The sequence below is a fragment of the Coenobita brevimanus genome, chromosome 39, assembly GCF_032717465.1.
Source record: "Coenobita brevimanus isolate Jiangsu-jjx chromosome 39, ASM3271746v2, whole genome shotgun sequence".
NCBI classification, from domain to species: Eukaryota; Metazoa; Arthropoda; class Malacostraca; order Decapoda; family Coenobitidae; genus Coenobita; species Coenobita brevimanus.
In genome coordinates, this window is record NC_136992.1 from 3,466,590 (window position 1) to 3,491,523 (window position 24,934).

General features: G+C 40.1%; 1 protein-coding gene across 1 annotated transcript in view; it reads right to left on the reverse strand.

The window, feature by feature from the left end:
- LOC145396715 (jouberin-like) overlaps positions 1–24,934 on the reverse strand; it is a 39,905-nt gene that overhangs the window by 10,373 nt on the left and 4,598 nt on the right. The window contains exons 3-8 of the mRNA XM_080270002.1: positions 24,746–24,813; positions 23,318–23,474; positions 15,771–15,861; positions 5,404–5,483; positions 3,260–3,399; positions 1,657–2,022 (exon numbers count right to left, since the gene is read on the reverse strand). Of these exons, the coding sequence (XP_080126128.1) occupies positions 1,657–2,022; positions 3,260–3,399; positions 5,404–5,483; positions 15,771–15,861; positions 23,318–23,474; positions 24,746–24,813 (902 nt within the window). The remainder of the gene's footprint in view (positions 1–1,656; positions 2,023–3,259; positions 3,400–5,403; positions 5,484–15,770; positions 15,862–23,317; positions 23,475–24,745; positions 24,814–24,934) is intronic.

A 24,934-nucleotide genomic window follows, 5' to 3' on the forward strand; every position in this document is an offset into this window, starting at 1 on the left:
TGAGACTGACCAGCCTCACTCATCCCTGAGTGGCATTATGTGAGCAATAAACTCCAACCACCCCTTGGATATAAATCTGCACAGGCCCAATCTGATAGGAGCACCTTAATTACCCACTAAACCACCAGGCTCCATAATTTGATTATATGGTTACCAGTTTCCTGGTGTACAGGAAACCATTTGGCTTGTCACTTAGTGTAAAGTCATCCATTGGCAAAAGGGTGACCCTACACTGAGTGACAAGCCAAATGGTTTCCTATACACCAGGAAACCATTTACTATGCTGGGTGGTAACCATATAACTAAGTTATATGAAGCCTGGTGGTTTAGTGGGTACTTATGGCACTCCAATCGGACTGAGCCTGTGCAGGTTTATATCCAAGGGGTGGCTGGGGTCTACTGTTCACGTAATGCCACTCAGGAATGAGTGAGGCTGGTCACTCTCATCATTAATGTCACGACCAACAAGCCTAACCCCGGGCTCCTAAGCACCTCATGGGGCAACATAGGATTGGATGACAGATGGATGAATAATCTGCAATGATAGCACTCTCATGCATTAAGATTTCTTGAAAAGATTCAAAGCAAGGATGGCACTGAATTAAAAAATAAATAAACAAACAAAAAAATAAAAAATAACCACCATACCATCTTAGTTAAACTTACGGCTTTTCATTCATTCATTGTCAGACGCCATGTATCCCAAATGGGGTGGCCAACGGCTTAGAGTTAATTGCTTTACAGGGAGGGGCACTAATCCTCCACCAACCCCACTTGACATGTAGGGATGCCAACAGCATCTGGTGTTCCCAGGTGGTCACCCATATATTTATATATATATATATATATATATATATATATTTCCAAACTGCAATCTACAGCACAGATCCTCCTTTTTTTCCTATATCATTTGTTGCTCATCTTTGTTATTTTTCTTCTCTCTCACTCACCTTAACCAAGCCTTACTGATATGCAGAACTGTCTATACCCTGTACTTTCACCACCCCCTTAATTTAGAGTTTAGAGTTACACGTGATTAAAAAAGTATCGGTACACATCTCTGTTAAGCAACAATGTGATATCTGAGACAGGTAATGAGACTTGTAATTATGTGAGAGTTTCAGTCTGGGCTTTGAATCTATGTATAATACAGAGCTTGTGGCTGAGTGTTCTGCCCTGGTGTCAGGACTGTGTGGTTTGTCAACATGCTTGCAGCCACCCCTACCACCCTGTATTATATATTCCATATTTATAATAATAATGATGAAAACAACGAATGAAAAATAAAGTAAATCTTTGTCACATGTAGCCTTATTTTGACGTGCCTATTACATCCCAAGTCTCTAACAGAAAAATGTCACTTACATATCCACTGCTATCTATAAAGCAAACTTGGCAATCTTCCCCAACCCACTGTACTGGTATCAGCTGTACTGTATGTGCAAATTTATTATGATACTGGTACTTTAGAATACATCCCTTGACTAATGATGAGGCCTGACTATACATTCCAGTTCATTACCTATTTGTCTAATGTTTGATGTTCATTAGGTAAGATTCCTTCATCCACCATTCAGTTTTATACTGCCCCAGTAGAAGGAGTACTGGAGTCCAAGGCTAGGCTATAAGTGAGAGATAAGGTAAAAGAACACCTACCTGAGTGCTGGGGGAGGACATGGTGGCAGGGTAACCTCCTGCAGGGTAACATATAAGGTGGAGGGGTACTTGAGTCTACTGCCACTCTTCCACCAACTATAAAGATCCACCAGGGCTACCCCAGTTGTACGTCGAGGACGCCAAAGCTGCAATCGCAACCGCTGACCAACATTTAGCTTGTCATTGGCTGCACGTATTTTCAGAAAGGCCCATGCAAATGTGAGCCAGCCCACTTGGCCACTTCCCTGGGCACTGTCTGGGAAGTCCATTAACTGGAAGAACACCATTACAGGATTGTCTGAGGAAGTGAAGCGGCGTATTGGTTCGTTGAAGACAAGCTCTTCCTCCCACCGGCAAACCACACTCCTGCATGGCAAACTCATTAGATAATGATACTGCAGTACAAACAACAGACACCACCATCACCATTATCATTATCATCATCATCATCAATACAAACCATCATCACCATAACCCATTTCTCATCAATTAATATGGGTGATTAGGACCCAGAAACATAAAAAGTAAAACACAGATGTACAAAAATTATCAACATAGTGCCCAACAAACTGAATCATAAATCTACTCACTTACCATTCATTTAAGCTTCCATATTTCTTGGATCTAAACAACACAAAATTAGGCAAACTCAAAATTTGTTTCAAATGAGCAGCCGAAGATAATGCCACATTTTAAGATGGTCATAGCTTACTTCATTTAAACTAACTAATAAGGGCAGTGACTCCTACTGACCCTGGGACGTACTACCATGAGAGTGAAATGTGGGTACAAGCTTGGTAACTAGCCACACAATCATCATTTAGGTAGGAAAATTTCAGCCACAAATACAGTCCCTCAGTGATCTTTTTCCTGAGTGAGTGCACATTGCACATAGAGTCAAAGACTGAGGTGAGACTCTCACATCTTTACAAGTTTTACTGAATATCTAAAATTTTTTATTTCTCAACATCTTCCACCTACTGATGGGAGGCAATTAAAGTAGCTGGCTTTGGCTACTGGTTGGCTTGAACCTCTTCACAGAATACCTCAGCTGTACCATGGCCAACCCCAATACAGGGATTCCTTAAGAGGAAACATGGTGTCATTTTTTTATTTAGATTATTAAGAAAATGTGTTGGCTTTTATTAAAGAAAAAAAAAAAAAATGGACTTTAGAAATGTCCCAGTCCAATGAACACATGGGGCAAACAGATCCATCATAGGAAACAGAAGAAATGTCTTACATACAGTCATCCTTCCCCTGGATCTGTATAAATTTGCACCAAAGGACTTGGATGGTGAGGTTGCCACATCCCTACACATGGCAAAAAGAGTGAGAGGTCTCCAGACCTGCCTCCCACCACTTACTAGTTTAGGCTAATTTTATAAAATGCAAGGAATATGTGTGTAGAATTCTTACTCACTGAAATCCCTTCATAAAAGAATCAAAATCAGGTACAGTATTCATCCCTTATGACTTACCATTGCATGCTACTGAAACCATGAATCTATCAATCCACAACTGTATCACTGCCATGCCATGAATTCTGCACAAACCACCACACACGGTCATGCAACACAGTGATGAAAATGCATCAGCACACCTTGCTTTGGAGAGGTAGAAAGGCTGTGTCATGATGGGTAGGATGTGGTCAACTCGGCCAGCTTCATAGTATGATGTAGCTCTACCTTCACGGCTTCTCTTGCTTACCAGGTGGCCAGTGTCACATTCTACCATGTACACCTGTCATGCCATTACTGAAACTGTCAGATCATTCTTCTCATGCCATTAATACTGTACAGTTGTAAGCCTTACACCTGATACTTGCTACCATAGTTACCAGTACAATACATACTACCATGCCATTAACCCGTTTAGTGTGTGAGATCATTCCTAGGCTTAATAAATCACCCAACATTACCTGGGATTAAAAGAAAAGCATCATCCTTATACTAAGGGGTAAATGAAACTGTTAGTGATATATCTATTACATCTGAACATGTTCATCTGCTGTATTGCTGGCCCTCTCAAGGTTCAAGGTCAGTCAATTCACTCTGTTTCTGGACAGCTTTGCCACAATTACTTGGCACATTGTGTACCTCCGCTATCCTCATTATTGGGTCCCATCCACCCTCCTCCCATACAGACCATTAGTGTTCTGCACTGTCAGTCATAAAAAGCATATCGCACAAGAATGTACTTCATGTCTTTTTTTTTTTTTCAATTCATGTAATGACAGACTTCATATATACAATGAAATCTTTTTTATTTCTTTCTAGGTACTCATTATTATTTCTGAAGCCATACTTGCTCTTAGGAATGGCCATGACAGTATGACCTTCAGATAATGGTATTTTGTCCTTGCATACCCAGGATATCTCTCTGTCCCTCCCTTTCTCTTCCATCTCTCTCACTTAATGTCCTGTTCTACTCACTTCTTCCATACCATTTACAACCTTTTTCTTTCAATATCATTTGCAATCATTCTTTCTGCATCCTTCTTTGGCACACTATCCATTGGATGTGCATGCTACTGAAATATATTTAACATCACCTATGCATACTGTACTTTCCTTCATCCACTCTCATAAGCCATGTATCACTCCTCTGGCCCTTCCTTGCACTCCAAAAGGCTGGGAAGCATAAACGTTATTAGTACTTTTTGCCTGGCTTATGCCTACAGCTACTGGACAACCTTATTCATGTAAAGAGAGAGCAACCCCGGTCTGTTTGAAGGAGTGACCTACCGACCACAGGCAGGCAACTGTCCCTCCCGTGTGATCCCTTGCAGTGAACCAATGTTCCCTTGTTGTGGACAGTGCCTTGCCACAGTAAGGCATGAGGAAGAGTGCAGAGATTTGTTTCCTGAACTGATACTGCATTTGTGTCTCTCTGTCCAATTAACAAAGGCACCATACACAGTAGGCTTCACATCATCCCAACAGTTTATAGCAAAGAGGTGAAATATTTTCTCCATCAATCTCTTGAAGAGAATGAGGTCTCTTATGATATTTCAATCTTGCCATCTCCAGACAATAATATTCAGCTCTAAAAAGACCCCTCATTCTGAACATCAGTTTAAAAACTTATGCAATTTATAATATGCATAAAATGATTCAGCTTAGTTACAAATCTAAAATCCATAATATTTAAAAAGTCAGTAGTGAAGAGACCTAACCATCAATATTCTTTCATTATAATATGGGTAACAGTACGCCATAACCCATCATCATCATCAAAGCCACTGGCAGAGAGATAAGAACAGCTAAACCATATTGTAATTGCAGATATTTTTCCATCATGCATCATCAAGTATGGTATCACTCATCTTCACTAAAGTGTGATTTTTGTAATGCAGCACAGTAAGATGGAACTAAAGGTTACAAACCTGAAAAAAAAGAATAAATAATCTCTTCCATACACAGAAGCAATAAAGAGACAAATCATCAATGTACACTGTGAAATACCTGGAGACAATGTGCTCAATCGAGTGGGAGTTGTAAACTAAAGGAAATAAAGAACGAGACACACTGTTCAAGAGATGACCATTTGTGCACTACCTGCAGTATGGTACTGCAGAGAGGAAAAGGCTAGAAGGGTTCTGTCTGCATGCCCTGAAAGATGAAGCATGCAAGCAAGGACTTCACAAGAGCAGTGTTAACAGTTACTATATAAGAACAAGGAGAAACACAGACACAAATGGTAGGAGATGGTGGACTGCAAGCAGAATCAAGTGCAATGTAATACCTGGACAAGGGGATGAGGCAGGAGCAGTGGAGAGCCTTCAAGGCGATCAGCAGCATGTACAGTCACTCCCAGAACCCCTCCTGTTGATATACAGCAATAAAAACATAACAGGTAATTCTCTGTCACCATTTTGGGAGCATATGACAGCCTGATGCTAGTTTTTTTTTTTTTTTTAACCGAGAGAGAGAGAGAGACTGAAAGAAGCCAGTAAAAGGAGGGTACATCAGTGATGAAAAGCCTCGGACTTCACCCTGTACAGGAGAGCTGTAATATATGTGATCATACCCTCTACACATGAGGGGAGTACTCCACACAAGGGTGAATAAGCTCCCATACAATGTAAAAAAAAAAAAACTATATAACGTAAATAACCATATAGAATTTTTAAAAATACCGAGCTGATTTAGTACATCCAATCTTCAGGAAGCAGCTTTTGCAAGGGATGTTATGATACAATCTCCCCATGAGAGGTCTTGAAAAAAGTATAACCCCAAGATTACCAAGACAGGAACTGAGCTAAGTATTACTGAATATTAAGAAAAGTATTTGTGAAAACTTTGGTGAGCTGGTAGATAGATAAATTACACTTTTGAAGCATTAAAATTAACCCTAGCCCATGAAGGGAGGAGTGTAAACTCTGGCTGTGTGCATAACTCTCACTCGAGAGCTTTCAGAACAGTCGCGTAGAGATATTTTACTTCTAATGCTCTAAGGAAAGTTACTATTCATCATAGAAAGGCCACTTTGGTCTCATTTTGAAGATGAAGAGTTTTGCTTTGTTGTACATTGTCCAAAAAGACACTATATACGAAATAGAATGCAAAAAAAGTGAGTAGAAGTTAGCTGACATGCTAAAGTTTTACACTGTCCGTTAAAAAATATTAGTTAAAAAAAAAACTATTCCAGAAGTAACAATAATTTTTCCTTCAATACGTAGCAGAATAAATTTCCTTTCCAATAATGCATTATTTGTTGTATTTTCTTACATAATAACACTGCATATATATACGAGAAAAAGGAGCATAAGTGTTCGGCGGGAGGTCAAGAGGTGTATATCCTACCTGTGAGGAACCTCACACCACACTGGGCCAAGCAAACCAAGTGAGCAAGCACGCACCAGCTGTGGCAGGCTTAGCTCTGTCCACTTTTGCCCGTCATCCAACAAAAATGACGACTCCCTAAATTTTTCATTAGAGATTACATCGGATGAAGGGCAAAGTCGTCATACTGATGTCAGAGACTGACAAACGCATGACGACCCAGGTCGTCATTGGTAAGTCTAAGGGTTAACAATGTTTCTTTTACCCTAATCAGAAATAACAGATGCCAGAAACCAGGTGTGCCACAGATTAATCCATCATATGACTGCTGAAGTAACTGTTGCAATGAATGTTATGGCTAGTGGGTTGAAATGGGAAGGGTTGAATCATTAGTGTATGGCTGGACAAGACTTGGTGTGTAGCTCAGAAGATCAATGGTGAACAAAAAGGAAGAGAACTTATAAAAAAACAGAACCCTGTTGAACCCTACTACTGTACAGTATAGTTTTTGAAGAAAAACAATTGCCATCTATAACAGTTGCTACAAAAAGACCAGAAAGAAAACTAGAAATGAAGGCACAGACACAGTAAAAGGACAGTACCATACTAGAACAAGGTGGAAATTAAAACCTATTGAACTGCAGATAATTTAAGCCACAGGAGACCACCCTACGGCAGCTTGGGAATTAAAGACTATTGAATTTCAGATAATATATGCCACAGGAGACCACCCTATGTCCCTGGTAGCATTTAGATGAGAGAAAAACCTCTAACCATATTTTGGATCTGAATTAAGGGGGGTGGGGATTGGGTAGGCCACATTCTCCTCCAACCTCTGCTGATACTTATTCATAAATGAGACCAGCAATTTCTTATATGCCGATAACTAGGTACAAAAGTAGCCTTCATATTTCCTCTCTTTTACTTTTTAATTTTTTCTGCTAGTTAATATTCTAGACTGAACGAGGCTTGGCACATATGTTTCCTTGAGAAGCCAATCATTCTAACTGATATGATAAAAACGCTGACCGAAATGCCCAAAATCTGAAGCAATTGCAGTGGAAAAATAGGCAAACTCTTGTTCCAGCTGTACCTTAGGTTGACTTACATGGCATCCTAACACCTCAACCTACAGGATTTATTTTTCATATTACATCCACATATTCTTTAATATATCCTTACATAACTTTAAATCAACACAGCCTACATAAACCACAGATCCTATAGGAAAGTGATTATGAAAAAAAAAAAAAAAAAGAAGTAAACAGGAAGTGTTAAGAGTTCCTCCTCAATGAATGAATAAAGAACTCTGTAATACTGCTCTTCACTTCTGTGTTGTGGTCATTTAGGCTGATCAAATTTACCTGATGCCCGCCAAAAATCTTAAATAGTCACAGCTAACATTTAGAGGCTAAGTATTATGTATGGGAAGAAAAAGGCCTAAGATTTATGCCTATCAACTGCATGTGGATCATTAAGGCCGACAATCAAAAGAATGATGTGTGAATGACTGAGTGGAACATTAAAGGGACCACACAGACATTCCTCTCTGTTTGACAGCTCTCCTAACTATTGTGATATATCTTTCCTAATTCTGGGATCCTATCCATTTTTTTTTTTTTTTTTGGTGGGGGGGGGGGAGCTGGGGTTAGGTTGATGATGAAACTGTACTACAGTATAATAAAAATGCCCACAGACTACAGACATTTTTTTTTTTTTTTGTATCTTTGTGGAAATGCATATATAAAACAAACTTGGAAAAAAATGCAGGCATGATAGATACATTTATCATCATCTATCACTTTAACCCTCTTTCCTACTTCTACATGGGGTGGGAGGGTTCCTGAAGAAAGTACAAAAGCTGAAGAACAAACAAAGCGTACAGTGAAATGGGCCTCACAGCTATCCATTCACTCATCAGTCAAGCCCAGGGGCATCATTTGGGGGGGGACAGCGAGGGGCGCTCGTCCCCCTTAAGCTGTCTGAGGGGGTCTCCAAATCAACTACAATTAATGAAAAAAAATATAAGGTAAATATCGTTAAATCAAAAATAATTTGTGTTTAGCCTCAATACGTTTTGAGTGAAGTGTGTGTGTGTGTGTGTGTGTGTGTGTGTGTGTGTGTGTGTGTGTGTGTGTGTGTGTGTGTGTGTGTGTGTGTGTGTAAAATAATCACAATAATATACTAGGTATATTAAAGGATGTAAATGTATACTGTATATGTTCGTAGCCCACTGTTCTGTTAACTTCAGTATCGAGCTGCCTTTTTTAATGTATTCTGGCTATCATTAAAAGCTTTTATTCATCTTAGGATGTACGTTCATGCAGCTAGGAGTCTTAACCCTTACTCTTACCAATGACGACCTGGGTCGTCATGCATTTGTCAATCTCTGATGTCAGTATGATGACTTTGCCCGTTATCCGATGTAATCTCTAAAGAAATATTTAGAGAGTCGTCATTTTTGTTGGATGACGGGCAAAAGTGGACAGAGCTAAGCCTGCCACAGCTGGTGCGTGTGTGCTCACTTTGTCTGCTTGGCTCAGCATGGTGTGAGGTTCCTCACAGGTAGAATGTACACCTCCTGACCTCCTGCTGAACACTTATGCTCCTTTTTCTCGCGTATATATGCGGTGTTATTATTTAAGAAAATACAACAAATAATGCATTATTGGAAAGGAAATTTATTCTGCTACGTATTGCAGGAAAAAATATTATTATTTCTTGAATACGTTTTTTTTGTTGAATATTTTTTTAAAGGACTGTAAAACTTTAGCATGTCAGCTAACTTCTACTCACGTTTTTTGCATTTTATTTTGATATATAGTCTTTTTGGACAATGTACGACAGAGCAAAACTCTTCATCTTCAAAATGAGACCAAAGTGGCCTTTCTATGATGAATAGTAACTTTCCTACGAGCGTTAGAAGTAAAATATCTCTACGCAACTATTCTGAAAGCTCTCGAGCGAGAGTTACGCGCACAGCCAGAATTTACGCTCCCCCTTTCACGGGATAGGGTTAAGAGTTCATTTACATCAGTGGTTCCCAAAGTGGGCGTTGCTTTACTGGTTGAAGAACTTGAAGCTCTACAGGCATCATCATCCTATAAAGTGGAAACACATATTGTATATATATATATATATATATATATATATATGTTTCCACTTTATAGGATGATGATGCCTGTAGAGCTTCATGTTCTTCAACCTGTACAGCAACCGACAATACTGACTTCGCCACTACATCATCCCCTAGTCAAGACTCATATTTGATTCCTGTTGATGAACCAGAAGTCACATTAGCACATACTGTTGCACTGAACCAAGATCAAAAAGACACAGAAGACAGTCCATCCACATCACAAACTCAAAAGACTAAAGTAGATGATATATATATCTAAGTCCCCCCGTGATAAACCCAGTCAACCAAAATTGTCACGCTACTCAAGCAGCCAGAATAACAGGACATTTAGAAGTCCCTATTTAGATATTTTTTCTTGGTTAGAATACTCGGTCTCACAAGATGCATGTTACTGCTTTCCATGTAGGCACTTTGCTGGAGCATTTGTTCGTAAGGGAGAAGGACTAGGTAGGAGACCTTTTATTGATGTTGGAATAAGGAAATGGAAGGATATCAGTACCCATCTCAAACAACATCAGGCATTAAAAGTATTACAACTTGGTCTACTTTCAAGAATATTCAGTCAAAGTCCACTCAGTTTGTAGCATCTTCTCTATCTTCAGCTAGGCTACAAGAAATTGAGGACAACAAGGAATATGTAAAGTTACTTTGAAATGTCACTGCATTACTGGGAAGGCAGGGCCTGTCTTTTTGTTAACATAATGAGGGTGGTGATACATTAAATTCAGGAAATTCTGTAGAAATTCTTCACCTAATTGCTGAATCAAATCCCTCTCTAAAACAAAAGTTAGATCAACAATATAGCCATTACACAAGTCCTCATTACCAGAATGAGTTGATATCAGTTGTTGGAAGACACATCAAGGACACAATTTGTGCTCAAGCACAACAAGCCAAATACTTTTCAGTTATGGCTGATGAAAGGAAAGACTTGTCAAAAAAGGAACAGATGGTTATTCTTGTGCGGTACTTTAGTGAGAGTATTGTGAAGGAATGTGTCACTGGAACCTATCACATGGAAAAAGTTGATACTGTAAGTTTAGCTTATTTTATATATAAGGAGATAGAAAAACCTGGTTTTATTTGGTCTGTGTGACTCAGTGTTATGATGGTGCTAGTGTAATAAGTAGATGCTTTAGCGGGATTCAAGCAACACTACGGGATAAAATTCCCCAAGCAGTATACAAACACTGCCATGCACACAGGCTGAATTTAGTACTGGGCAACTGCATAAAGAACACCAGTGGCTTCTCTTAATTTGTTTCAGTTATTAATACACTTTACACATTATTACTAACATTAACACAGGCAACCAACTTTACGTAGAGGCACAGAAAGCAGAAGATCTTCAGGTTTTGACACTAGGAAGACCTACTGTAACTAGATGGTCTTACTATCATAGGTCAATATGTAAGGTCAAGCTTCGCTATGGAAGTCTGCTATCAGTGCTTCATACAGTTCCAGAGGGTTCTGATTCAGAAGCTGCGGCAGAAGCAAATGGACTGTACAAAAAGTTAGAGTCATTTTGTTTTCGTTTTTAAAGGCTCCAACATGCTTGCATGTGTCGGCCTTGGTCACCTAATGGCGGCTCTCCACGCTGCACGATCCATTGCAGCCTCCCTGTTCAGTCCCTTAACCCTGAGGTCACATTTAATGACCTCGTCCCATGTCTTTCTCGGTCTACCCCTCATAACCCCACCCCCAATATTAACACTTCTCACCTTCCTCACCCAATTATCATCCCCCATTCTCTTCACATGTCCAAACCATCTCAATCTACCTCTCCTCATCACAACACCAATACACTCCAGTCCCATCCTACCTCTCAACTCTTCCAACGTAAACCCAGCCCCTCCAGGCCTTGGACGCAGGGATGCACTGCACATCCACCTAATCATTGTCATTTCTGTACATCTGAGCCGGCGAATATCCTCCTCCTTCACTGCCCAGGTCTCACTACCATACAGCATTACACTCCTAACACATGCTGCATACAAAGACCCATTGGCACGTAGGGAGAGTCCTCTCAATGTCAGGAGAGGCAAGAGCTCCCTGAACTTTTTCCAACCACTTCTCAACCTAGCCACAGAGCTAACTCCAGCCCCACCTCCAGCACACAACATGTCTCCCAAATAACAAAACTCTTCCACACACTCAAGAGATTCACCAGCAAGTTCAATCCTTTCACATCTGACAATCTCCACCTGCTCACCCTGACACACCGTACACATAAAATCAGCATTATCTCGCAGTCTACCTCTGATACCACTACATCTCTTATGCACCCATTTATCACACACACCGCACAAGATGGAATTACTCCCACGCCCTTGTGGCAAACTGCACATGGCCACTCTCCCTCGTCTTTGACAGTACCGCCACCAACCCTAGATATCATCACTTTTGTTTTATCTGCATTTACCCCTAAACCCTTTTCCCCCATACCATCTCTCCACTTCCTAAACCTTTCCTCCGCCTCCCTTTCGTTCTCTGCAATCAACACCAAATCATCAGCATACAGCAACTCCCACAGGAGTCCGTTTCTAAAGTCATGTGAAAGGGCTTCAAGTACCATGAAAAACAACATGGGACTCAAGACTGACCCCTGATGCACACCAACATTCATGGAAAACTCATCACTCAAATCTCCATTCACTCTTACCTGGGTGTGAGCACCCACATACATAGCCATAACCACCCTAACCAGCCACTCCTCCAAGCCAAGCTTTCTCATTGCCCACTTCACCACCTCTCCAGGGACTCTGTCAAAGGCCTTTTCCAAATCAACAAAAACAAAATAAAGATCCCTTCTTTCTGGTTCATAATGGATCTACATATTACTGAACAAGTCCTTAGTGTTACCAGTAGTTTGTCGGATCAGCTTCAAGCAAAGGAAGCCTTACTATCTGAAGCTTGCTCTCTCATACAGTCAATTATTAAAGAATTGCAGGTCTTGAGAACTGATGAGGCTTTCTCTGATATTTTTGACAAAGCTAAAGATTTTGCTTCAACATATAAGGCTGATACCAACTTGGAAAATTCAAATCAGTTGTGCAGACGTAAGAGAATTCAGAAGGTATCATCAAGACTAATGCGCTTCTTAACTGATTCAGCTCTAAGGAGAAATGAGATGAGTATTTGTATTGCTCCAAAGACTGAAACCAAAAGAACCTATTTTGATAAATTAGTGATTTTTCTCAGAGCTTGATATTCGCTCCAGACAAAACATGCCCCTAACAGAAGCAATGAATGCACTTCATTGCAGTTCCAGAGACTTTCTAGAATGTGAGAAGCTTTCTATTATAGTACAGTCTTACAAAGATATATACATAGATGAAATTCTTCTTGTTTCCCAAATATCTGTCGCAAAAAGACATTTTCTAAGTACGAGTGACAAGCCAAAGAATCTGTTTGAATAATATGAACTCAAACCATTAGACTGTGCGTATCCAGAAATATTGAAAATTGTCAAAATTCTTATCAACCTTCCACTAACTGCCGGCAATGAACGACTTTTTCCAGTACAGTAACCCCTCCAATATCCGGATCAATAGAGCCATCGGTAGGTTCGGATATTGGTTTTGTCCGGATATTGGGCCCCAGCTTATGGACTTGTACTTACGGACCCTAACACAGAGAAACACCTATACAACTCCCTCTGGACATGCACAGCACCTAATTAACACCCAAATCACACCAATAAGGCACATAAATGACTGAAATAAATGCAATAGAAACATAAAATGTGGGTTTAGAAGTATGTTCATACATTAATAAACATTCTGGTACTTATGGACTCTAACCGAACCTAACCTAACCGAACCTAACCGAACTCTGAAAAACACATTCCTACTGCACATGCATGAGGTAAGTTTAGTATGGAAAGAAGTACAGTACGACACTTTCTGGTAAGTATAGTATGGGAAAAAATACAATATGAAACATTCTGGTAAATATAGTATGGAAAATAGTACAACATGAAACATTCTGGCTACTTACAGCAAGTCCCTGGCCACCTCGATGAATAACCGCCTCCTCTCGGACTCTGACAGTAAGAACGATTTCCTGAAGCACTTGCACTACACTCTTCCTGAAGTCTTGCACTGAACTTAGTCACTAACACACAGAAGTCATGGCGAACAGCGCAGGTCTTGTCGCGGTGAGAGACAGGCGGGAAGTGGGGAGGATGCAGCGGCGCTCTATCGGACGTCGGAGGAATGACGAACCAAAACAATGCTCTCACACGGCGCGCGCGGCAAGTTCAAATTACGGACGGCAAAAAATCGATTTTTTTTCCATTTTTTTTGGATTTTCGGACCATTTTGGGAATGTTTGATCCCAGGACGATAAGGTTCAGTTAGTGGGGATGTTCGGTTATTGGGCGTCCGGATATTAGAGTGATTACTGTATTTAGTTCAGTCAAGACATATAATGACTTTTGTCAGTACTCAGCTCAGTCAAGACATATGCAAGAACCTCAATGAGAAATGATCACTTAAGTGATTTGCTACTTATGGCCTCAGAAAAGAAACTTGTTAAAAATCTTAACTTTAACATCCTGGTTGATAACTTTGCAAAGCAGAGATCACGGAGATATCCACTGTTGCAGTAGTTTATTCATTTTTCAATCCAATAAATATATGTAGTTCAGTTTTCAATTTCCTCCATTGAATTCTGAAATTAATATATTCTTCTTACCTGAGCCTCTTCCAAATTTAAAAACCATCATTTTACTTCTCCCACCTCTTAGTGTACAGCTTACTTTTTCACATTACTTTATATGGTTCATGGTATCCTGGGGGCTAGTAAACTAAAAGCTTTCCATTTTTATTTCAATTACAAGTTGATATCTTTTCATTCCCAATTTTATAGTCATTTTCTTTTCATTAGGCTATAAGAATGAAGTCAGTTTAAGCTTACACCAATACAAATATTTTAATTGCTACTTGGTCTATTATCCAAGGTCAGTAGCATATAATGCAATGATATGTACTTTACCATGCACTTTAAATTACATATTCAACTTCATACAGACATACTGCCAGTGCTAGAATATCCATTAGTGTGTGTGTCAGGAAGTAATTGGTTTAACAAATACCAGTAATTACATACAGTATATACATTTGTTTACTGCTTTAATTCCCTGACTATAGCTTTCCATGTGGCTTCAAAATGCTCACTCACCACCCCACCCATGTGGGGAGGTGGGAGTAGGGGGGGGTGGTAGCTCAGTCGGTAGAGAGATGGTTTGTGGTCCTACTGGACCCAGGTTCAAATCCTCACTGGGACAGGGAACAGTTTAAGGATCTGAATTTAATAAAAACAGACTTTACTAATCTACCAGAAGACCAACCGACATGTCGTAAAAATACCCCCGCTAATACCAACACACCAGCCCTGTATGAGACAGCCCTAGCATGTATTCAGTACGGACGGTGGGTGTTAGCACCGAAGTGGTGACATGTAGAAGTGTATAGGATGAAGGAGGACTACTGGGCCTTGAAAGCAGGCTGTGAAGCCTATGCCCAGAAATGGACACATTAAAAAAAAAAAAAACAAAAAAAAAAAAACTATGCCCCCCTTAAGGAAAATTTAAATGACGCCCCTGGTCAAGCCTTCAAAATTTTCAGCTGAATCTCACAGATAATACAATCTACACAAAACTGCACTTGTCTATGGCACGAAGTCACTCCACTGACTGCCAAGATTAAAAAGAGGTGCAACCCTTGTCACAGACTCTTCCATACATACTTCACCCACCACTATAAATCATCAACTCCTTTTTCTACCCAACCTCCATATTTTGTTATTTCCAACATTTTCAAACATTATTAATCACACTTCTTGGCCTCCCATGCCCCCTCCCACCTTCAAGCTCACCACACTACTCACTTCCATGCTCTCTATATGACCATGTCATCAAAGCATAATCGTCTGCCCACTGACGAATGGAATTCCTCTATCCACATCTATTATCTCTACATTTATCTGATCCAGCCAATGCAACTGACATAGAGTACATTCAATACATTCTAATACATGTGCCTTTTCAAAGTTCATACAAATACACTGATACTGGCACTAATACATCGTCATGTAGTTCTCTCGTTGCTGCTGTGCTCAGATTACGGCTTCATATCATGGCCATCATAGCACCATCGTGTCACAACAGATAAAAATGAATTTACCTGTGTTTTGCTTAGATGCACGGCTTCGTTTCTTGGGTACAGACACTGCTGCCAGGTATCGCCGTGTAGGACTCCTTTCTCCCTCACTTTCCTGAAGAATCAGGAAAAAGTTCAGGCTAGACTCATACATTTCATGATTAAGTACCAGTATTCTGTTGACATAAGTACTAATGAGTGTCAAAAACACTATTGTAATCCAATCACTGAGTTTACAAGGGTCAGCAAAATCTATACGTAGAAATATTTTTTAGCAGATGAAATAACTGTATATGTCTCAGAGGAAAAAGAAAGCCACAGATACAACAACACCCTCTCCTACACCATGAGACATATGAGGCTGCTTCAAGCAGCAGTACTAGGTCCTGAGGTCTACATATGCTTATGTCACAACACAGGAAATTTATGACTATTCACTACTGGCCCATTCCATAATTTTTACAGAACACATGGAAAATGTGAGTACTGTTCTTTCTCTCCTACTTACAGAGATATGAAAAATTAATGACATATTTGAGAGAAAGTTTTGCTGTACTCTGCAACAAATGAACTGTTATATGTGGTGCTAATAAGTACAGTAGACCCTTGCTATATAAAACCTCAATATTGCAGAGTTCAGATTTAATGAATGCCTTAAAGTCCACTGAACTTTCATTTGCTACAAATGAACAATGGTTGTTAAATGGGTTGTGGTGGGTCACAATACATGTGTGTCCTATCCTTTTCACTCCAACCTGGCCAGAAACTGCCCTCCCTCCATTGTGACTCCCAAGTTGTAATAACAGATTACAGTAATACTAGACTAGTCATGAAAAAGTGCTATGACACATGTGAAACAGGCTGCAAAAAGGCAAAATTATAAGCCAAGTAGTGTAAAAATGGGTAGCCTATAGTTTTCATTTTTGGTACAGTATTAGAATATGATACTGAACTTAATTATTTCCAACATGTACTTGAATTATCCCCTGAGGGGAGGACCCTCTGAGATGAAGAACTTTAGGCTTTAGTGAACCTGGATTCCCCCCAATTAGACCGTTATACCAAGGGTCTACTGTACCTTGCAAGATTTCCAAATACAGTAATGAACTGCTCTGTGTATATAAATATGAATCTACAAAAGAATAGCCTTCTTATGATAAACATGATGTGGTTATTTTGAAATAAATCAGGTTACATAACAAAATACAGTACTCATTTTCCTTCCAAATCATGAATCTTGATCATCACCATTATCATCTCCGACAACATGCTCTCTCACAAACTCCCTTATGGGGAATGGCCATGGCAGAACTGCCATCAGACTACCAATAAGATTACCCTCATCCCTGTAGAGAAACTGACACTCCTGAAGGACATCCCTGCAGACAGATGAGAGACATGAAACTTTCCCAAGTACCAAAGTATGTACTGGGAGTCTAGCTCCTCTAGTAATTTAATTTGCAGATACACAACCACTCCTTCCTCCCACTCCTTTTTTTTTTCTTTTTTCTTTTTCATTCAACAAATTTGACTTTGGGTTCAGATGTGATGACTGTCCTTCCTTTCCTTGATACTCAGCAGTTCCCCAATGTGCCACATACCATCACATGTCACCACTTCAGCACATATACCAACCATTAATAATGAACAGTACTGTAAATGCTTGGGCTTTCCCATTCAAGACTGGTGTGATGGCATTAATGAGGGTGTTATTTTGAATGTTGAGGAGTTATGGAAAATCAGCAGTGTCTCCTTAATGTTTTTTTTTTAAATCGCATTTCCCTGTCCCAGCCTGGATATGAACTCATCTTTTCAGACAGTATATCATGTGCGTGTGGATATTGAACTGAGTGAATTTTTCTATTTTGAAGCTTGGAATGAAACAGGAATGTGTCATGTCTCCATGGTTGTTCAATGTGTAAATGGATGGGGTTATTAAAAGAGATACAAAGTAGGGCAGTGGATGTTGAAGTGGCACTAGTGAGAGAGGGCAGTGTTTGGAAACTCCCTGTACTTTTGTTTGCAGATGATACTGTGTTGTTAAGTGATGATGAAGGGGAGCTGCAAGGCTTGGTGGGTGAGTTTGGGAGAATGTGTAAGAACGGAATCTAAAGGCGAATGTAGGGAAGAGTAAAGTTATGGTCTTTGATAGAAGTGAAGTCAGTGAATGTACAGCAAGGCTGGATAAGGAGGAAATGGAAAATGTGAGTGCATTTAAGTACTTGGGTAGTGTGATGAGTAAGGATGGAAGTTTAGAGGTACCTTATGCCTGTACTGAAAAAAAACATCATCATCATCATCATGTAACCCTATGTTGCCCCATGCGGAGCGTAGGAGCCCCGGGCTAGGCAAGTTGGTCCTGACATTCAAGATGAGAGTGACCAGCCTCACTCATCCCTGAGTGGCATTACGTGGGCAATAAATCACAACTACCCCTTGGATATAAACCTACACCAGCTCAATCCGACTGGAGCTCCTTAATTACTCCCTAAACCACCAGGCACCAAATTTGGTTATATGGTTACCACCCAGCAGAGTAAAAAGTTTCCTGGTGTACAGGAAACCATTTGGCTTGTCACTGAGTGTAGAGTCACCCACAGACCGAAGGGAGAGGAAAGGATGAAGGAAAGAAATGCAGAAAAGGAAGGAAGGAAAGAAGAAGTAGAGAGGAAAGGGCAGCCACCCGAGAGTAGCACTACACTGAGTGAGTGGATGGTGAGTGCCCCGCCTACCACAAAAAAACACCTAAAAACAACAACATATCAAGTGGGGTTGGTGGAGGATTAGTGCCCCTCCCCGTAAAACAATTAACTCTAAGCCCTTGGCCACCCCGTTTGGGATACATGGCGTCTGGCAATGAAAGAATGATGAATAACAATGGCTGCCTGTATTTTACTGGGTATGATTTTGACATATACCTTTTGCTATACTTTTTTTTTTTTTTTTTTTTTTTTCCTATATCCTACCCATTCTACTTGTAACAGAGAAAGTACAAAGGTAGTGATGATGATAACTCTTACCAGAATCAATCCTACCTAACAAATAAAGCTTTACAAACCTGTGACTCATATACAGTACTGATTTCTAATTGTATATTCATCTCATGGAAAACATTTGCTGAACATTATCAGTGCTTTCATTTACACAGAGAGTAGGCCAGCATGCTCTCTTAATACCTCTACCTTCGACTGTCTACACTACACTACATGCACATAAGACATCACACCTTCTACTCCCACTCTCTTTAGCAATGGCTGCTGCAATATTACTTTCTAATGAGGTGGTACCTTGGTTTGCCACCACCGACAGGGTAGGGCTTGCAGCATATGGTCCTCCCGATTGCCATCAAGCGACTGTACTGGCAGCGACTAGTGCAATTTCAGGTCATGCTCATCAGCGGAGAAGTGAAAGTGCAGCCTTATTCTTCACCAACATCCGTGGTCTTAGTACCAATTTAAATTCAGTTAATTTTTTCCTACAGTCCATATCCCCTCTGACCCTATTCTTCACAGAACCACAAATCTCACCATCTACTGAAATATCCACATTTTGTTTTCCCGGTTACCATCTCTTCACAAACTTCCATAACAAGGGCGGCACCTGTTGTTATATCAAATCTCAGTATGCAGTTGACACCATTTTAAACTTTACTTCATCCAGTTTTGATTACTCATTGTATAAGCTAAATTGTCAAAATATTACCAAATATATCCGTGTGGTGTATCGCACCCTCAATGCTTCTTCAGAACCCAGTGTATTTGATTCCATATCCACACAGCTGAGTAACCTTAACCTTTCCCTTAGCACCGAAATTACCATTCTGGGGGATTTTAACATACGTAATGTTGAATGGTTATTGCATTCTGCCAGGACTGACAATGCTGGTCTAGAGTGCAAGCTGTTTGCAGAATCGTTTAATCTCATGCAGCTGGTAAAGCAACCAACCAGAATACCAGATAATCCTGACCATAATGCCCATCTCTTGGATCTATTCTATCCATCTATCTATCTACTGCAAGACGCCATAATCCTGTAAGGGGTGGCCATTTGACTTTGAGTTATTTGTTTTACGGGAAGGGGCACTAACCCTCCACCAACCCACTTGCTGACACGTTGGAGCACGTACGGTTTGGTTATATGGTTACCACCCAGCGTTGTAAGTGGTTTCTTGGTTTACAGAAAACCATTTGGCTTGTCACTCAATGTAAAGCCACCTGTAAAGGAAAGAAAAGCAATAAGAAGTGACAAGAAAGATGGGAGAAATAGGAAGAGAGGATCCAGATCAATACAGGATAGAGGTATTGTCTCCATTTGGATCCTCTGACCACAATCTCATCAAAGCTTCATTAGTTAGCTCCCCCAAACCTCCCCATTCTGAACCTGTCAAGGTGACTCGATGGCACTTTGATAGGGCAAATTGGGATGGATATAGAAATTATCTTGCTGACATTTCATGGCAGTTTTTCTTCTCTAGTGATGCCAATTCTACCCAGTCCTACATTTGCAACTTAATATTAGCTAGTATGGATTTATTCATACCAAGTCAACAGTTCACTAAAAGATCGAACTCTCCAAAATGGTCTGATAGGAACTGTGCCAGAATAACAGCCCAAAAGTCATTAGCATATAACTCTTACTTAAAATAAAAAACATCTGAATCACTCTCTCAATTTAAAATTGCTAGAAACCATGCAAAAGCTGTAATAAATCTCGCAAAATCAAACTTTCTTCAAAATCAAGCATCAAAAGTACTTAACAACCCTAATGACAATAGAATATTCTGGTCAACTCTCAATTCTTTCAATAATAAGTTTAACAAGTCATCATCCATTCCTCCACTAAAAACTTCAGATGGCAACATTACAAATGACCCACGTGGGAAAGCAGATATCTTTGCCAGTACATTTGCCAGAAATTCTACCATAGAGGAAATCAACCAGAACGTCCCAGTACTAGAATTTGACTCTCCCGAAATTGTTCCACTTAAAATACAGACAAGATACGTAAAATCCATCCTAGACAATTTACCTACCAACAAAGCTCCAGGCCCAGATGGAATTAAGCCAATTGTTTTGAAAATGTGTTCCCCAGAACTTGCCTCTGTTCTTGCTAAATTATTCAGACTATGCATACGTACTTCTTCATTCCCTAATTCATGGAAAGAAGCCAATATCCACCCATTTCCAAAGAAAGGAAGTTCCTCTGACCCATCTGATTACAGACCAATAGCTGTCACATCTTCTCTCAGTAAGGTATTTGAAACTTTCATTAATAAGCACATCGTTAAATATCTTGAATCCAAAAACTTTATTAGTGACACACAATATGGTTTTTGCCACAAAAGATCCACCACTGACATACTCAATCTCCTGACTCATACCATCCATCAATCAATCGACCTACATGGAGCAACTCATGCAGTAGCCCTTAATATTTCTAAAGCTTTTGACAGATTATGGCACCGTTCCCTGTTGTCTAAACTCCCTTGCTATGGACTGAAGTCTTTTGTCCCTTTGATTTTCTCATATCTCAGTGACAGAAAAATGGGAGTAAAAGTAGATAATGTATATTCCAATTTCCACTCAATTAACACTGGTGTGCCACAGGGATCAGTTCTTGCGCCAACCCTGTTCCTGGTTCACATTAATCTCTTATCTATCACCCACAATCCCATCCATTCATATGCAGATGACTCAACACTTCATAGTTCATTCACACTCAGACACCCATTTACAAAGTCTGATATCTCTAACTCTCAACTTAGTACAGCCATCTCCATAAATCAAATGTTATCTACAATCAGTGAATGGGGACAAAACAACATTGTCTCATTTAATGCTTGTAAAACTAAATATATACAATTTAATAATAGACAGGTATTGCCAGATTCGTACATTACCTTCAATGGTACAAATATTCCCATCTCCAAAAGTATTGAAATTCTCGGTGTCTCACTTAACAATGCCCTCAGCTGGACTTCTCATGTCAGATCAACTGCTAAAACCACCTCAAAGAAACTTGGATTATTGTACAGAGTCCATAACTTCTTCACTGACGAGCAATTAGCTGTAATTTATAAAGTCATGTGAACTCTCTGCTTGAATACTGCTTACCCTTGTGGAATGGATGTGGAGAGGTTGCATTAAAACAACTAGACACAATTCAGAACAAAGCTGTTAGAATTATTAATGATCCTGCTATTACTAATAAACTACTTCCCCTACAAGTAAGAAGGAATGGTGCCTCCCTTGCATTATTTTACAGATAATTTTATAGCAAATGCTCAGACGAAGTTGTGTCCATGGTGCCACCTCTCCATGCCTTCCCTCATACTACACGGGCATCTGGTAGCGCTCATGACTGGAATGTCACTCAGTCATATTGCAGAACCTCTGCCTATCAGAATTCTTTCATTCCCCGAACTGCATCCCTCTGGATCTCGCTTCCCCAGAGTTGTTTCCCTCAAAACTTCAACCTAGAGCTGTTCAAGTCTAACTGTTAAAGATACTTTATGAACAGATGACACCAGTAATCTGGTGTATGGATTAGTTTTTTTTATGTATTTGTTTTTCCTTCCTCTGTTCTATTATTTAAAAAAAAAAAAAATAATAAAGTGATGGGATACATGAGAGCTCTAAAGTAACTAACTCCCTTAGTTCATATAATAAGTCATTGGCAGCCATATCAGACAGTCTCTCTTAAGGTGAATACAATCACCCGAAAGTAGTGAGAATGGTTGTCACTGATGTTGCTGCCACCCCAGGTTCATCTCACTATGAACTCAGTTGACCACAGGAAATCAGCCACTTCCACTGGCCACTCCTAGAGGTCTTTTGTTGATATAATGTTGAAGGACTCTCTGTGCTGTGATCATGTGGTGCACGTGGTGAGCCAGTGTGTTGTGGTGCAGCAGGGTTGCATTTTTTTTTTTTTTTTTTTTTTTTTTTTTTTATAATGAGTCTGACTCTGTGCATAGGCTTCACAGCCTGCTGCCAAGGCCCAGTGCCCTCCTACATACCATACACCTCTACATGTCACCACTTCGGTGCTAACACCCACCATCCATACTGAATACATGCTAGGGCTGTCTCATACAGAGCTGGTGTACTGCTATTAGCAAGGGTATTTTTATGACATGTCGGTGGGTCTCCTGCTAGATCAGTAAAGTCTGATTTTACAAAATTCAAATCCTTAAACTGTTCCTTGCCCCAGCGGGGATTTGAATCTGGGTCCTGTAGGACTGCAGGCCACCTCTCTACCAAATGAGCCACCGCCTCCCCCATGATGTGAGCAATATGGATTGTTTATGAGCTGTATTTTTTGTTGGTACTGTTGCAAGGAAGGGTGGTGGCCACACCACAGTCTGGGTACGTGTATGTAGTAAAAATAAACCAATAAAATACATCATCTTATTTGAAGGGTTAAATAATCATAAATTCACACACCCAAGTTGGCAACTCACTCCAAATTAAACTTGCCTCTTCCTGATTTTCATTCTCCTTCTCTTCCTGGTTCCTCTCCTCCTCCTCCTCTGCTCCTTGTTTCTCATCATCTTTAATCTCCTTTACTGCTTGCTCCTCCTCCTCTTCCTTCTTCTTCCCTTCACCCTGCTTCTTTCTCTTGCTTTTCTCTCTTTCTTGTGGCACCTCACTGATCACCTGAAGCTCGACTTCTTCACTTTTCTTCTCTTCTTCAGATTTCTTGTTTTTCCCCTTTTTCTTTGTGTCCCTAAAAATAATTAAAAAAAAATAATAAACTTTTGTAAGCTCACTAAGCTCACAACCATTACAAACTTAGTCCCAATTCTCACAAAAAAATATAAGGTCAGGCCACTAAAGTAAATTCAGTTATACATAAAATGTAAATAAATGCACGTAAGGTCACTGTCATTATAACCACCACCATCACCAGGTACTAACATGGGAGTGGTATGTGGCCAAAAGTCCAGTAGCTGCCCTTGTATGACACTCCCAGGCAAGAAATTCAACTACATTTACACAGGGTCCAGGCTGAGTCTACTTCATATACAGAGCTCTCCTACACAGGTGCTTAAGGGACTAGTTGTGATAGCACTATGACTCTGGGTTTGCAGCTGCGGCATCCAACCTGAAGCAGAGCCAAACATCCTCATATTTCCCTACACCTCACTGTGGAAAGGATCGTGGTCCAACCAAGGTAAGGAGCTGTCTACCACAAGGCAGTGCTGGTTCCCTGTTAGCTGGATAAACACAATTCGTTTTCATTTTTGAAGGCCCCAACATGTTTGCATGCATTGGCCTTGGTCACCTCAGAGCTCTCCATGCCGCTCGATCTCTGGTAGCTTCCCTATTAGTCCCTTAACCTTTAGGTCACACTCATCGACCTCGTCCCAGGTCTTTTTCGGTCTACCTCTCATTACCCTACCCCCAACTTTAACACTTCTCCCTTTCTGCACCCAATTATGATTCCCCATCCTCTCCACATGCCCAAATCATCTTAATCTACAAATGTGTTATTCATCTTTGAGTCAAACCTCCACACTCTTTCCTGTGCTTCGTTGAAGCATGGCGCTGTCCACTGCAAGGGACTGCCCTGCAGGGATGATTGCTTACCTGTGGTTGATGGGTCTGCTCAACCATGGAGACTGGAGTTACTCTACTACATCATCTACTACTACTACTACTACTACTACTACTACTGTATATGTATCTGTAGGACTGCCCCACAGAAGCAATTTGACCACACATACTGGGGTTAAGCAACAACAACAATAACAAATTTACACAACTACAACTTGTTGCAAGGGGTGGGCTGGACTTGCTACCCTTGGATGACAAGAAAATTCCAAATACAAACCCAAGGCCCAAGGCAGGATTAGTAGAACTGGCTCTTTTGGGATGTGAAAGACTAAAGTACTGTATTATTACTATCATTATTACTATTATTATCATTATATTATTAACATTATTAACACTATACAGTATATAACTCTCATATTATAATATAATAAACTGACTTACTTCCTCTCTTTCTTGCCTTTTGCATCATCTTCACTTGGTGCTGCACCTTTCTTATTCTTTGTCAACTTCTGCAAAGAAAGTTTTTTATCAGTGACCTCACATCCCATTTAAAGGATTTTGCCATGACATGGAATACACAATTTAAAAAAAAAAAAAAAACAGGAAGACAAATCACAGGAAAATGTATAT